This window comes from Triticum dicoccoides, chromosome 4B, assembly GCF_002162155.2.
Source record: "Triticum dicoccoides isolate Atlit2015 ecotype Zavitan chromosome 4B, WEW_v2.0, whole genome shotgun sequence".
NCBI lineage: Eukaryota > Viridiplantae > Streptophyta > Magnoliopsida > Poales > Poaceae > Triticum > Triticum dicoccoides.
This window is the reverse complement of record NC_041387.1, coordinates 570,779,737-570,795,353: the sequence shown is the minus strand read 5'-3', so window position 1 is coordinate 570,795,353 and position 15,617 is coordinate 570,779,737. Positions and strand designations below refer to the sequence as shown.

The 15,617-nt window shown below is 45.8% G+C and overlaps 1 protein-coding gene across 1 annotated transcript; it reads left to right on the top strand.

Moving 5' to 3' along the window:
• Window positions 1-3,004: 3,004 nt before the first annotated feature.
• LOC119293909 (protein transport protein SEC31 homolog A-like) lies at window positions 3,005-6,487 on the top strand. The gene is made up of 10 exons (XM_037572237.1): window positions 3,005-3,377; window positions 4,450-4,542; window positions 4,621-4,693; window positions 4,781-4,900; window positions 4,984-5,103; window positions 5,257-5,362; window positions 5,459-5,604; window positions 5,691-5,840; window positions 5,939-6,052; window positions 6,150-6,487. The coding sequence occupies exons 1-10, from the start codon at window positions 3,100-3,102 to the stop codon at window positions 6,150-6,152; spliced, it is 1,203 nt and encodes a 400-aa protein (XP_037428134.1). The 5' UTR covers window positions 3,005-3,099; the 3' UTR covers window positions 6,153-6,487.
• The last annotated feature ends 9,130 nt before the right edge of the window (window positions 6,488-15,617 follow it).

The window sequence follows — 15,617 nt, the reverse complement described above, 5'->3', positions numbered from 1 at the left end:
TCAAGCTAGAAAAAGAGGGGTAGGGGCTCCAAAAACGTGATCAACGTGGCTCACGATACCAAGATGATGTAGGGTGGAACCCTATGTGGACGATCTTTCACGTTTGGAGTGGATCCTACGGGGAATCACGAAGAACACACGGAAACACAAAGGGGAAACACGGGGAAAACGGGGGAGAGAATCACTAAACCAACAAGGAATCAATCACACAAGTACTAGATCACCGACAACATAGAGTAACATATGATCCACAATCAACAAAGGTAAGGATACAAAGGAACCGTTCTTCTCCGTACGGAGGTCTTGATAGTCTTCCCTAGAAAGGGGTCTTGAATCCGCTTGGGGGATTTTCTCCAAAAAGGTCGTGAGCTCCGAGGAGAAGTAACCAAGTGGATGAGCAAGGCTCTCACACAAAATATGAGCTAAACCAATGCTAAACCTAACTAAGAGGAGGTGGAGGAGTATATATAGTCTAGGGCCACGAAGGGGTAAGTGAAGGGGTACATGGGCTGCGGCCCAACACATGGCAGCGCACAGGCGCCGTTCGTCCGACGGGTACCGGACGTCCGGTGGCTCGCGAGGGTCCGGTCGTCCGGTACTTGTCGGACGTCCGGCGATTTGGCTCGGGTGTGGATTTGTCGGATTTCCGGACGTTGTCGGTCGTCCGGTGGCTGATGGTCGTCGGACGTCCGGCCTTGGTCGGTCGTCCGGAGCCTGGAAGTCGTCGGACGTCCGGTCCTGGTCGGACGTCCGGCCGCTGTAGCTTCGGGCAGCTTCTTCTCTTGGTCCTTGTACTTGGTGTCCTCGTCGTCTTGTCCATGATCTTCCTCATTGTTCCTGGTCATGCATAGCACATATATTTGAGGTAGTAACCATGTCTCACATGTGGGAAGTGAAGGTTCGGAGAGGAGCGAGTTCACCTTGTGTCCAATGGCGTTTGTTCGAGGTCTCGTCATATGTCCACTTGGGGCTTGGAGAGTAGTGGGAGTGTACATGGGGATGAACGTGGAATGCCCCGCATCAATAAACTTCTTCTAAAATATGTTTTTATTTTATCCTTCATAGATAGAACTAGATAATGGCCTAGGGCCCGCCATTCAGTGACACAGATGACAACCTCCGACGAGTCAGTGCGGTGGCCGCTGGCAATAGGTGGTGTGGTGATGCGGGGCAGCCCAACAGCGGTGGTGGCACAACATGGCGACGAGTGGCGGCGCCGCGGCGCATCGGCGGCGACGAGGCGGAAAATGGCATTGCAACTACATTACGGTGGGGCGGCAACGCATCGGCGGTGCGGCGACGTCGGCGGGCAGCAGCAGCGTTTCGATGGGGCGGTGGCGGCACACGGTAAAGTTTCAGACGGCTACCTTGCCGCCAAAAAGTTTGAGGGAAGTTGTGGTCAAGTTCATAGATCTTCTAAATTTATCCACGTTTTGGGATCCGTTGGAGACGTTTTTTCCCCAAAACTTCCTTCTTTTTCTTTTTTTTACGAATATGAGATGTGTTGGAGTTGTCCTAGCGCGCTTGGACTACTCATCGGCGGCGACTGAGATCGGCGCACGGCTCTGGGCCAGGTGCACGGCGGCGACCTTGAGCCACTCTGAGCCCAGGTTCGGCTGCGAGACGAGGGTGAGCATCAAAATCGGTGTCTACTGTGTGTTACCGAGTGCGCTTCCAGCCGGAACAATCGATCGAATCGACCAGCGCCCCTGTACCGTGTACCGTGCGCGTATAGTCAGTACTCCAGGCGAGGCAACCAAAGCCAGGTTCAGGTGTACTCCCTCCGTTCAGAATTACTTGTCGTAAAAATAAATATACCTAGATATATTTTAGTTCTAGATACATCCATTTTCGAGATATGTAATTTCGAACGGAGGGAGTACACGCCACTGCGGCATGGTATCTATGGTATGAACACCAAAAAAAAAAGTACCATAAAGAGGACACCCAAAACCCCTCACAAATTGCTCTCGCTATCCGAGGACTCTCAGCAAACTTTATTATTGCTTGCTCCACTAAGGCAAAGCTACGTGTTGGTTCACGCGAGAAGCCGATACAGGGGTATATGAAATTAAATGTAGATGCTGGCTTTGACCGTGATCTTCTTGAGGGATAAGTGGGGGCAGTAATCCGAGATTACAACGGAAAATTTATTGCGGCAGCTAATGAACGAGTGGACATATGCTATGATTCATTCACTGCAGAGGCATTGATAGTCATATTTGGTTTGAATCTAGCCAGAACCATTGGATGCAGCAAGATCGTGATCAACTTAGATAGCATGGAGGTTGTGGAAGCTTTGAGAGCAGGCAACTCCTCTTCGGTGGCAAGTGCAATTATTGATGATTGCTATTTCATGTCGTCAAATTTTAATCATGTAATTTATGATCATTGTAATAGAGAGAGTAATAAAGTAGCTCATGAACTTGCTAGGATAGTTAAGTTTTCTCCTCCTTCTATCTGAATGGATTCGGCACCGGATGTACTGCTTCCATTACTTGTAAACGATGCCAATATTTTGCTAAGTGAATAAAGGAGGAGGAGTTCTGTTAAAAAGAAAAGGTCTAGATGTACACGGCCGGACAGCAACACCGGCCTGTGGAACATCTGGAAGCACTCTTGTAAAAGTACGCGACGAGCCGGGCCACCGGCGCGGTCGAGTTCGAGCTCCTCCCGTGGACCGACACGGGAAAACCGGCGCGGCGTCGTCCGTCGAGGCGGGCAGCCCCGCGAGTCCTCGGCGTGACGGGTCCGATTTCACACTGCCGCACCGCACCGCACCGCACTTCCATCGAGCCTGACGTGCCCACAACGGAAGCGGGCGCCGAGCGTAACGGACCTCCCCCAAATCCTCCTGGCCAGATTCAATCCCGTCCCTCCCCCTCCACGGCTACCGCCTCTCGCCCCCCTCCACCCCCCACCGCCGCGCCGCGCACCTCGCCCCCCTCCTCCCCTCCGCCTCCACCGCCACCGCCGCGCTCTACTCGTCCGCCTTCCTCCGCTTCTTCCCCAGAATGGAGCTCGTCGCGGGGGGTCACCACTCACCAGACGGCGGCGCCGTTCGCGCTCTGCCCGGGCCAGCATCTGCTCGCCGTCGGGATGGCGGCGCAGGGCCGCGGTGACGCCGGGAGACGGGCGTCGCGCGTGGATGTGCTTCAGCTCCTCCGGCCCAGCGGCGAGCACCCCCTTGCATACCCGCTGCAGGTGGATTGCCTGGTCGGAGCACCAGGGCTGCGCAGGCTGGCGTGGTCCGCGCCGCCGACGGGCTACGAGCCTGGATTCACATTCGCCGATCAGGAGCTATACCAGGCCGGCCTCCTCGCCGGCGGTTTCGATGACGGCACCGTCCGTATCTGGAATCCCGAGCCCGCACTGCTGTAAGTCTTCCCCCTCGACCCCTTTTGTGAATTGATTCAAGGCGTGTCTTACTTCCTGATGCCAAATGTCGCTGTAGTTCCATGCCTGCTGTAAGTTCTAGCTGATCTCTCGCGGTAGATCCAAAGGGTGACTCGATGGACTTAGAGCTAGTTTGGTTCGCATCCACGCTAGATGCTGCCTGGCCTGGACCTTGCCTGATAGCTGCCTGAGCTTTGTTTGGTTGTTGCCTGAAGAAAATAGAGCAAGCCTGGTCTGGACAGCCCAGGCAGCTGATTAGCCTGCCAGGCGAACGCCATGCGTCCTTTTCCGTTCGCCTGGGCAGAGGGTAGTATTAGCCTGGGGCTAGAGTAGCTGTTTGCAGATAGCTTTTGGGATGCCAGAATATCAATATCCCTTCTGACAGCCTCTAGAATGTGGACTTCAGAAGCAAATTTTGCTCTGAAAGTGCATTTGTTCCTCTCCTGCCAAACCCTCCATAAGATGATCATTGTGAGGGACCTTAATGCTTTCCTATGGCATGGCTGGGCGGCAGTGATCATGGGCGAAAAGATATCCAGGGACTGCTTTTTGGAGCTCCAATTATGTTGGACTGGGCATAGGAGCTGCATCCTACCCAAAGGGCAGCCTTGTTCCAAACAGCAGAGCACTGGCAAAAGTATCCATTTGGCCATCCTCTTCTTTGCAATCTATCGTTGCACCATAACTTATTTTTTAACATCAACCAGGCGAATATTTTGTACCGTCCAGGAGCCCAAGTTACCCATATGAGCTGCTTATAACATGTCTTTGTGTGGCCCTTGAACTGCATTTTGTAAGCGGATGCTGTACTGAAAACCCCATCAGCAGAGAAGCGCCATTTGATGGTGTCTTGCTGATCATCATTGAGTTGGATATCTCTTGCACATAGCCAGCACCTCAATGCCAGGAACTCCGTCAGGAGATGTTGTATTTTCGCTTTTTGTTTTGCAAGACGATGCGGTTTCAATTAAATTAAATGGGAGTGGCACCCTCTTTTTCAAAAAAGAAGCCAAAAAATCAAATACTAACGAGAACCATTTGCTGCTTGTGCAGTTGGGATCTTAATCAGGGCGTTGCAGAAAAGCCAAAGCCTGTGCTGAAAATGGACGACAACCCTGCATTGGCGCTGGTTTACGAAAAAGATCTGTACGTGTGTTTCCTATGCCATATATACATTGTTTCCGAATAGTATTTGTTTGTTGATACTTCTCTATTTGTTTGCAGCCCACAAACTGTCTCAGGTATGAACGACACAATTGGCAAAATCGAATGGGCATCGAGAAACACGAAGTGGAAGGTATGAATATTGTGCAGCCCTGTATTGTACAAATGAATAACAGTGTAATTTCCACAATTCTGACCACACCGATACCAAATAATGCAGAAAACTGGGTCAAATGTTCGTGATACAAACGCAGAGTGGTACATCTGTCCCAAGGAGGTGCATTATCAAGTGACAAACGAAATGGATCTGCTGACGGAATCTCATGATTTGGAAGGCCCGGTGAGTGTTTTACTTTGTAAATCCTGTAAACAGCATACATAATCTGGAAGCCGTTCCAGCTTGAAAATTGGAAACTACTGCAGGTTCTGGGTTTATCTTTCAGTGACATCAAACCTCACCTGATTGCTACTGGTGCTTCGGACGAGACCATTACTATCCACGATTTAAGCTATCCGATTAAGCTATCAAACCTGACACTTGAGGTAGGTATATCCCAGATTCTAAGCAATTTTTTTTCATTAAATCATTGCTTAATTCTGCTAAAACTGTAAATATTTCAATGGTCCGGCCCTCCCCAATGCTTAGAATCAGGTTTTTGGTGTGTTAAGTAAACAGGTTCGGCTATGTTTTTTCAGTTGAAAGATGCTGGATCATCGGAGGTGGAGACTGAGATCACATCCCTGAAATGGAACAAGATTTATCCATGCATTCTTGCCTCCACGACTAATAAAGGAAGCACAAGTACTCTCTCTCCCCCCCTCTCTCTCTGTGCGTTTGTGTCTCTGTGTGTGCATGTGCGCGTTTCTCTCTCTATCTCTCTCATTAATTATTTCGCAGAGTTTTGGGATATTAGAGCCAAAAAGTCGCTGAAGACATGCAAAGCCGGAAAAGCGAAGATGTGCTCAGATCTTGAATTCAGTCTGAGGAATCCCATGCACGCAGCTGTTTCAACAGTTGATAATGGTGCCTCAGCAGCAGTTACGGTATGCCGAAGAATCATTCTTGTGATTTGTTATGGGAACCAAACTGCATTTAGCAACTGATTCGTCGATGTTTCGCTTCTCCTCAGATCTGGGATATGAGAAAACTCATTGTTCCATATTATCAGTACAACGTTGGTGCTCCAGGGGTAATCTCATTGTCTTGGAATCACTTAGGCCAGCTCCTCGCTTCACATGTTGATGGCTCGATAAGTTGCTATGACGTCTACGACAGGAAGGTAATCTTACAATGGAGCATAACTTGCGTAGTTTATAAGTTCAATCATGGCATCTCAAATCCTTATAAAGTAGTGGTGATCCGGTTGTCACAATGCAGATGGTGGAAGGGGGCAGTAGCTATGCTCACGCTGATCTTGGAGTGACCTGGACTCACTCTGAAAATGTAGTCGCGGCACTCTCTTCCAAGAAAGGAGTTAGGCTATATCAGCACGTAAGTAGGAGTAGAATCTAATTTCCTTTCGTTGTATTCTGCACCTCTTGCAGTGGGCTTTATCATCTTTATCTAATTGAACATTTTCCTTCTGCAGTGAGCGACAGCGGAAGCAAAAAGCTGAGAGAGTCGATACTTAAAAGCTGAGTTCACCGATACGGGAGACTGCTGAAAGTACAGCCATAGCAATAGGCATAATGTAGACTAGAATATACTCCCTGTGTAAACTAATATAAGACTTTTTAGATCACTATTTTAGCGATTCAAAAGGTCTTATATTTGTTTGCAGAGGCAGTACAGCGGTACCATGCATATGTCCAACACTTGTTTTTGCGTGGCTAACCAAAGTGAAAGGAAAAGAAACAGAGGCTTCACGTGTACAACCCTTTTGATTGATTCTTGATACTTGTATGCAAGTGAGATAGATCATAGATTTGCCAGTTTGGTTGGTTAATCAATTTTGCATTGGTTCCGGTTGGGTGTTGCTTGGATATATTCACGTATCACTGGCTTAACTCTGTCTCCGAGTACGTACCGTAGGGATGCATCGGATTGGTTGTACGTTGCAGACAGGATCAGTTACGTACGTCGATGTTTCAAGGGGTCAAGCCAGGGTAAGTCAGACGGGCGCCCAATACACCACTGTTTCATTAATGAAAAGAAACCGATAAGACAAGTTAAATGTGTCCTATCATGGCACACAAGGCCAAGGGCCGAAATTTTTATTAATAGTAATTAATAATTCATTAATCTTAAAACTAGTCAAGCGGTGGTGGAAATTTCAAAAATGAAAAGGACGCAATGAACAATACTAGCGTCCAGGGCTGGATGCTATTGAGAACAGCCTCCAGGTGTGGACGCCATCACAAATATCGTCCAGATATGTTGTTCGCCCAACCATCAGATTGGACTAAACCAGGTCGTTTCCTAGCGACAGATAGAAGCCTTATGAAATTAAGTTATGCTAGTTTACGAGAAGCCAAATTTCCAGTCATGAGTCTACAGTACATCAATTTAAAATTAAGATACTCACTTTCTGCACGTTCATGTTTGTAGGTAAATATAAGAACATGTTAATTGTTCTGGTTTAGGTGGATGGTGAAGTGCAACATGGATCCATGGGTGTGGAGTATAGTGTTCCTCCCAAATTAACATTTGCTCTGTTTGCTCCGAGAAGACATCAAGAGTGAGACATGCCGAGGACTTGTAACTGATAATGACAGTCCTCAGCTCGCTTTGATATTGGAGCTCCTGGACCATATTATTTTCAATTAATTCCAGTATATGAGGAAAGAGGATGGGCCATGAATTTTGAAAAGACCAAGTCCCGGACAACATGACAAGTGATAGAGTTATATGTTAATTTCAAGAAAAATTGACACATGTTGAGCCAAGTGAGTGGTGCAAGCAACACACTAATAATTGAAAAGGGAAACACAAAGGTATGAAAGTGCAATATTCGTCATTGCATCAAACATCTGTCAGTGATTTTTCAAATTCTAGTACACATAGGTGAAAACTATCTGTCTTGGGTCACCAACGCTCCACCAATGACGATATCAAATATTTGTAGACATTGATTTTTTCCTCATCTTAGGAATCTGATAAAAACCAAGGTTCTCTAAAGCTGAGCTACATGGAGGATCAAATGGGATACCAACACGGTGACACCATACATTCAAGCAAATGCTAGGCTGCATCAATACACAGAACAATTAGTCTTTAGTTAACCACTAAGTTTAACAGACGACATGCAAATTTAAAGGATACTCACATTTTCCCAAGCTTTGGGTATTTTGTGCTGGTTGTGAGTCATCCATAACAAATCAGTGAAATATCCATTTGTATCCATTTCAAGACCCTATTACAGCATAAAAGGAACGAGTAAGATGTTGCAATGAAATATTATAGCAGTCATTTGAATTTTTTTAATTATTTGAATTTATTTTCACAATAATACACTAATAAATAAAGCTCAAACAATCCAATGTTTTCACCTACGCTTAGGCAGTCAGTGAAATCAGTAAACCTACAAGAAGATAGCATATCAATCAATTATGCTCAACTGCTTAAGTACTAGGTCATTTCATAATAGTTCTGAAATTTATATTATTTTGGTTCGATGCACAATACTAATCTATTAACCAGAATAAGAGACAAATAGTTGTTTTTGTTCTTGGGTTTGTGGGTTTGGAAATTTCCCTTTTGTACCAAATTGACACTGGAATTTCCCTCATGGAAACGAGTACGTGTGTCTTTTGCCCTCGCCTTCTCTTCTACATTAAGAGTGCCAATTAGATTGACAACAGTAAACTCTTGCCTCTTATGCTTCATATAGGTAGCAAAATTCTTCCATGAAGGAGGAAGCTTGGCAATGATGCCTCCGACAATGAATTTGTCCGGTGACACACAATTAAGATGCTCAAGTTCTTTCATGAGCGACTGAATCTCATGAGCCTGCTCTAAAACGGAGCGGTCATCAGTCATTTTGTAGTCATGATATTGCTCCATGACGTACAACTCACTTCCTGCGTCTGAGACTCCAAATTTGGCCTCAAGCGCATCCCACATATCCTTACCGACCATGATGGTCATGAAGGGGCCGACAATCTTGTCGCCAAGAACACTCAGAACAGCACCACAGAAGAGGGTGTCCGTAGCCCAGAAAGCTTGCTCCTGCTCATCAGTTAGCCCCCCCTTTGGGTTGCCCTTAGAGGTGTGAAAACAATTCATGGTGGTAAGCCAAAGAACTGTCCTCGCATGCCACCTCTTATAGTTCACACCCTCGAACACAGAAGGCTTAAGAGTAGCAGCAAATGCAATTGGAGAAAATTGCCTACACACATAAGGTTGTTTGATTGTTGAATAATTAGGCATTTTCCCGTTTAGTTTAATCCATAAAAATAGTGGATAAAACATGAATAATGTCGTGGAATTATCACGTCAGATGTCCTAGTGAGAGGACTTAGTCGTGGAGCCATCGCGACTAGGTTAGCTTAGAGGGGTTAAACCGGACAAAGGACACGGGGAGTTTATATTGGTTCGGCCCCTTCAGTGAAGGTAAAAGCCTACGATCTAGTTATGGTGGAATTGATGGGGTCTCGATAACCAGGGAGTGAATCCGCTTTGCCTAGTTCTCAAGCTATTGTTTCTTGTTCCTGAACCGCCACCGGGTCGTCCCTTTATATACATAGGTTGACGCCCGGCCGGTCTATAGAATCCCGAGGCCGGCTCATACAAGACTCCGGCTCAGTTTCTTCGTTTCCTAACTTACAACACAAGTTACATATCTCATGGCGGTTTACATATATAGGCCCTAATCCGCCATTGGGCTATGGGCCTCTAAGCCTCCATAGTAAAGCGCCATAGTCTTTGTCTTCATGGGCTTCAATGTAGATGATCATTTATGAGCATAACCCAGCCCCTTCTGAGCGGTTTATACTTAGTAGCTATATCCCCAAAATTAGGCCCCAAATTGATTTGAACCTATTCATGTCACTCATCAATTTAGAGAAATTCCATCTTAAACATCTTCGTGTTATCCTTGTAAACCGCCATGACGTCATCTTCTGAAATCATCGTAAACTGCCATGACGTCACCTGCTTATAAAAAACCTATAAATACTTCTTTTTATTAATTGACCTCCGAAGACCGAGGCGACAGCTGTATCCCATTCTCCGTTTTGAGCTCCTCGATTCTCGCTCCTGCTGTTTTATCCATTCGCCTTATAAATAGGACCAAAGGCCCTTTTCTTTTCTCCCCTTTCATGCCTCTTCGCCTCGTCTTCAACCTTGCGTCGCCCGAGCCTTGGAGCTCCGCCGCCGCCCTCAACCTTCAACCTCTGCACCAACCCTGGCCGCTGCATCGACCTGAACGCACCAGGAAACCGCAACACCTTTCCGCTGCTCCCGTGAAGCTGGTAAGTTCTCTTCTCTTTCAACCCTAGATCTGCATTAGGGTTTCATGTATCCGTCGATGTTCATCAGTGTTCATCGGTGTTCATTGGTTGACCTTATTGTTACATCTTCTCTTGATGAATTTGGTATCTTCCCTGTGCGGCCGTAGTTTATAATTTTATTTTCCCTCACCATAGCATCCCTTCTTCCATAAACAGATCCCATCTGGACCTTTCCTGTTCCGCTGTTACCACTTAGGGTTTTGAAAGTTTTTCCTTTTCCTGAACTATGCTAGATCCATAAGTATAACATCAGTCTGTGAAACCTGTTTCTGTAGCACTTAGTAATTTTTAGATATGTTCCTTCCATATCACTGTAGGCGGTTTAACCTTTAGAGAATGATAATCTGCCAGATACCATTAGCCCTTGCTTAAACCGCCAACTCTACATTAACATCAGAATCTGGTTTAATCGTGTACATATGCTCTAATTGATTTCTTCCCCCGGCCTGACGTCGGTTTATGCATACCTGCCCTGAACCATGAACCGGTTTTTAATCTTCTTTATAGCTTGTCATCAACAATGGCCAAACAGTTCTCTGCTTGCAATTGGGTTCCCTCCTGGGTTACGGAAGAGCAACTGACTGGGTATGTTTTGACTGGCGCTTTAGCTAGCAAAGAAAACATCCACTGGCGAGTCCTGGGTACTGAGAATCCTCCTGAACCTCAAGATGGAGAAGTAGTTGTGTTTGTACATCATCTGGACCGAGGGTTTAGCCCTCCCGGATCAAAAAAATTATGTGATGTACTTGCCAGCTCCCAACTCCGCCCTCAAGACATTGTACCGAACTCTGTGTCCAACATTTGCAATTTCCAAGTGTTTTGTGAGGCTTATCTGCAAGAAGAACCAACCGTTGAGTTTTTCAGAGACTTCTTTCACTTGAACTGCCGTACTGAATTTACAGACGGCCCCAACACTGAACTTGGCGAGGTGTCAATTCAAAAAAGGAAAGAAGTCAATTTTCCTCATGCCAGACATCATAGCCACCCCAAGGATTGGAATCAGACTTGGTTTTACTGCCGGAACACTGCCCTTAATGATGAAAATCCTCTGCCGGGTTATCGTGCTCACCGGCTCAGCAGTGATCATCCATTGCCCCAACGGCTAACTACCAAGGAATGATCCAAATATGCACCACAACTTTCTAAGCTCCGAGCTTTTATGGCGAACGGTTTAACCGGCATTGACCTTGTCCGTTGCTGGGTTTCTTGGAGCATCTTGCCCTTAAGCCGTCGCGCCGGGTTAATGTGTGAATATACTGGGGACGTCAATGACCCTCAACGTCACACTGATATGCAGCTAACTGACCTCGAAGTTACTGAAGCTGTGAAAAAGATGCTGGATGAATCTATATCTGATTGCAGCAAGATAGGGCTGAGTCCCTTTTATGTCTCCAACAAACCGCCAGCTGTAAGAATTGCATCTTTCTATTTTTATCCACCCCCTTTTAAACACTTTCTGATGATCTTCTGTTCATCTTTGTAGGGCAATGATCCGTTCTAGAGGAGGAAACCGCAAGACAAACTGGTGAGAGCACCTCGTGTTAAGACCAAGGTCACAAAGAGGCCAGCAAAGAAGAAAACCACCAATGCTTCTGATATTCCGAATGATGAAGAGATGGATGACCCAGAGTCAGAGGTAGAACTTGACTCTCTTGGCTCTTTTTTCGTACATCTCATTGACAATGATTTTTATCAGGATGAAATGGAAGCTAGCCGTGCTGGTGATGTAGAGGTAATTGTTCTATCTTTTGACTCAAATCATGCATTGGTACAAAAACTCCATCGCGCAGTCCAGAAAGTAAGACATTCACACCCTCTTGCTTATTTGGATCCACGCTTTTCTTTGAAGACACAACAGCCTAAAGCTCGTCGCACCACTCGACATAGTGGCCAACAAGTTACCTCTTCCGGTTTACCAAATTCTCCGGTCCGCAAGCGTCGTCCAGAGGTCTCTTATATTTCTAATATAGTTTATCCCAAGGCGGGTTACTTCTGAAATCCTCTTAATCCGTCTGATTCAAATTATCAGGGAACCTCACATTCATCCTCTGGCGAGTCATCAGCCACACAAATGCCCTTACTCAAGACTGTTCCGGGGTAAGCATATGATTTTTAACCTTTGACGCCTTGTACTGGTTTATTGTACTAACCTCCTCGTCTGTTTTCTTCAGTGCCAAAGCCAGACTTAGCAAGAAAGCTAAGCTGACTATACCAACTAATGATAATCCGACCCCTGAACTGGAGAAGACTTCAGAAGCTGCCAATCAAAATGCTGAAAATACTCTGGATGATCCGGTACCTCAAGATCAAGACATTTTTGCTGAACTCGGAGAAATAAACCCAACCGGCCAAGCTGCTAATCCGCCAAGATCATCTGTCGATCCGCCAAGCTCGGCAAGAACATCTGACAAACCGTCAAGCCCGTCAAAGACTGTTTATGGCACCACATATGATGTTTTGATTACCGGTTTTGGTCACACTACTCCTGACAATCCTGTCGCTTTATCAAAGCATAGTGCCAAGGAAGAATTCTCTGCTGTGGACAAGGGAAAGTGGAAAACAGATTTATCTAGCTATGCTCACCTCAATGCTCAGGAACTCCACTCTGGATACTTAAACTGTCTGTATACAAGCCGAGATTATGAAGCCGGTTTAGTAAATCTGATGAAAGAGTGATATGAGGTAAACATCCATCCCCTTGCATAAATTTTCTTTCCTTTAGGCTGTCTTAGAATGCCAACTCCGGTAGCCCCCAAGGGCCGGTTCATAATGCTTTTGTGAACCGGTACTTGTAGTAAAATAATATTGAATTTCTGCATCTGTAGCCCCTATGGATCGGTTTATACCTTTAGAATGAACTGGTACATCTTGTCATGCAGTTGTCCACAATTCCTGATAACCATCCATAGAAAACGGTTCAATAAAATTTGGTAACCTGAAATTGATCCGGTATGCATTAGCCCCCAAGTGCCAAGTATATAACTTGTTATGTGCTTGGTGACTTCCATAATATCAGTTTCTTTAAAAAGAAATCCTCATTAGCCCCCAAGTGCCAAAATTAATACTTGTATTGAGCCTTGGGACTTGATCATACTGTTGATTAAAAATGATAGGCATTAGCCCCCAAGTGCCAAGTGTATAACTTGTTATGTGCTTGGGACTTTAAAGATACGCTATCAATTCCTTAACCGTCCTTTGCAGGATGACCTGAAGAAGAAAGAATCCCAACTCGCCGATCTGCGAGAAAACATCAAATCCCAGCAGGCAGAGTCATCCAAAGCAAAAGATGAGCTGACTAGCACCTTGTCCTCCATGGAGAAATTGAAGGAGGATTTCAAAAATGACCAGGCTAACTGGGATGCTGAGAAAGCAACTCTAGTAAAGCGGGCAGAGGATGCCGAAGCGGCCCTTAAACCGGTGATAGAAGAATTGACTGGCCTAAAGCGGCAAATAAACGCTATGACCTCTGCTGTCTTTGGTAAGTACCCTCTTTATGAGCTCTTTTTAAACATCCTTGAAATTGCTGGTTTAACATCAATTCTTAAACCGTTTGCAGGTAGTCGCATTGCTCATCTTGGCTCGGATATGCGCAAGAAATTGAAAGCGGCCTATACTTTAATAGAATAACTATATACCGGTGCTCAACGGGTCATCTGCACAGCCTCATATAATAAACCACCCCCCACTTTGATCAAGGAAACATTGGCCAAGTTATCCATGACACCTGCACATCTTCAAAAAGTAAAAAGGTCAGCTGCGAGAGCCGGTGCTCTGTCTGCTCTAACCCGAGCCAAGGCCTGGATAACTAATCTTGATCCGGAAGACATTGGAAATGGCTATCCCAGCCAAAAAGAAGACAGTTCAGATTTTGACAATGATGCCCTCAAGGCTCTGACGAAGGAAATGCATCCTCTTACAAGCAAACTGGCCGAGGAGACTGACTTGTCCTTCCACCGGTTGATTTATGATGCGGACAACAAGCGGATTGATACATCTGTTTATGAAGCACAAAATCTTATCCCGCCAATCCGTAAGCACACTTATGCCCCTGATGTTGAACCGTCCAACCTTATAAGCGACGAAGCTGTCTTCCGAGCCTTAACCGGGATTGACTGGGCAACCATTGACTTCCAGCCACTGGGTGGAGAGGAGGAGGGTGAAGAGGCGCAAGACGATCCATCATCTTCATGTCAGCCTGGTGATGAATCATAATCCGGCAGCCGACTTTATTTCGGCACATTACAATCTGTGCGAAAAACAATTATTCTTTTGGGCATCAAAGCACCTTGTAATAGGCTAGTTGAAACACTTGATTGATCTGTTGCCATCGTGCACTGGTGCATAACACTGTTTAATCCATCATGATTGTTGTTGTGTTTGCTTATGCGCCTTAGTAATTTCTTACAATCCTGTCTCTGCACATAATATATGGAAAAAAATTGTCCTGGCGGTTTACCACCGGACGGGTCATCATGCCCAATATAAAGCCAGGTTTACTAACCAAGGCTGCAATGATAATAAAATATGAAATATATCATAACTGTGATAATGAATCACATCGCTGGTTATTCCAACGTTCTTGTAGTAAGGGTGATAACCCAAATCTGGAGTGCTGATAACTCCTCACCATGCTTTGCTGGTTGACACTGAAGCCATGCCGGGTTATGATAAACTCCGGATGATCATCCTGGCGACTTATAGTCAATGCCAGGCCGGGTTAATAAACACCGGTTTATGCGGTCTAACAACTTATAGCTGAAAACCAAGTCGGGTTAACAAACACCGGATTACATTGATGACTTATAGTCATGCCGGGTCAATAGACGCCGGTTCACCAAAAACCTTATCAAAGAAGAAAAACCTTGACAAATAAAAGCAAATCAAAGACTTGTAGTCGAGGCTTTCAAGGGCTGCCGGGCCCAAATTCGAGGCTTTTCATGGGCTGCCAAGCCGCTGAGTTAAACCATTTGACAAAGCCTTTTAAGATGGACCTCACATTAACCAATCGTCATTTTAACTTTGACAAGTTCAGGGTCTGTATTAGATTGACTTGTCAAACGTTTGGCGGGTCATACCAGCATTACCTGGACGGAGTGGCTTACTTGATGAAGGCAGGTTAGCCCGGGGTTTTAGGTGAATACACCTGGCTTCCAAGCCTGGCTCGATAGCCTATTACAAGGGTCCTTTCAAACTCTTTGTTGCTTTGCACAAAGAGCCCCCAAGTAACTTTGTGAGCTGTGCTCAGTGGGTGCCTATGTTTGAGCTATGCTTAGCAACAAGACTCTCTTTGGCCCCTTGGGTGTGAAGCTCCCAAGCTTTGTTGTGGCGTGATAGCCGGATTAATGGACAGAACTCCGCTTTGTTAGCTGAAGCCCCCATGTAACCAAGAAATATTGGAAAAATGGCAGAGGCCCCGCTTTTAGCAAGGATGCCGGTTTATTATATTGATCATAATATATACATTGTCAAAATATGTACATAATAGGAGCCTATGGCTTAGGTGTAGTAAGGCCGAAGAAGAGCAATATTCCACGGCCGATGGGTCTCCTCCTCTGATTTGATTGAGTCTTTGTGCTCTCGAACGTCGATGAGGTAGTATGATCCAT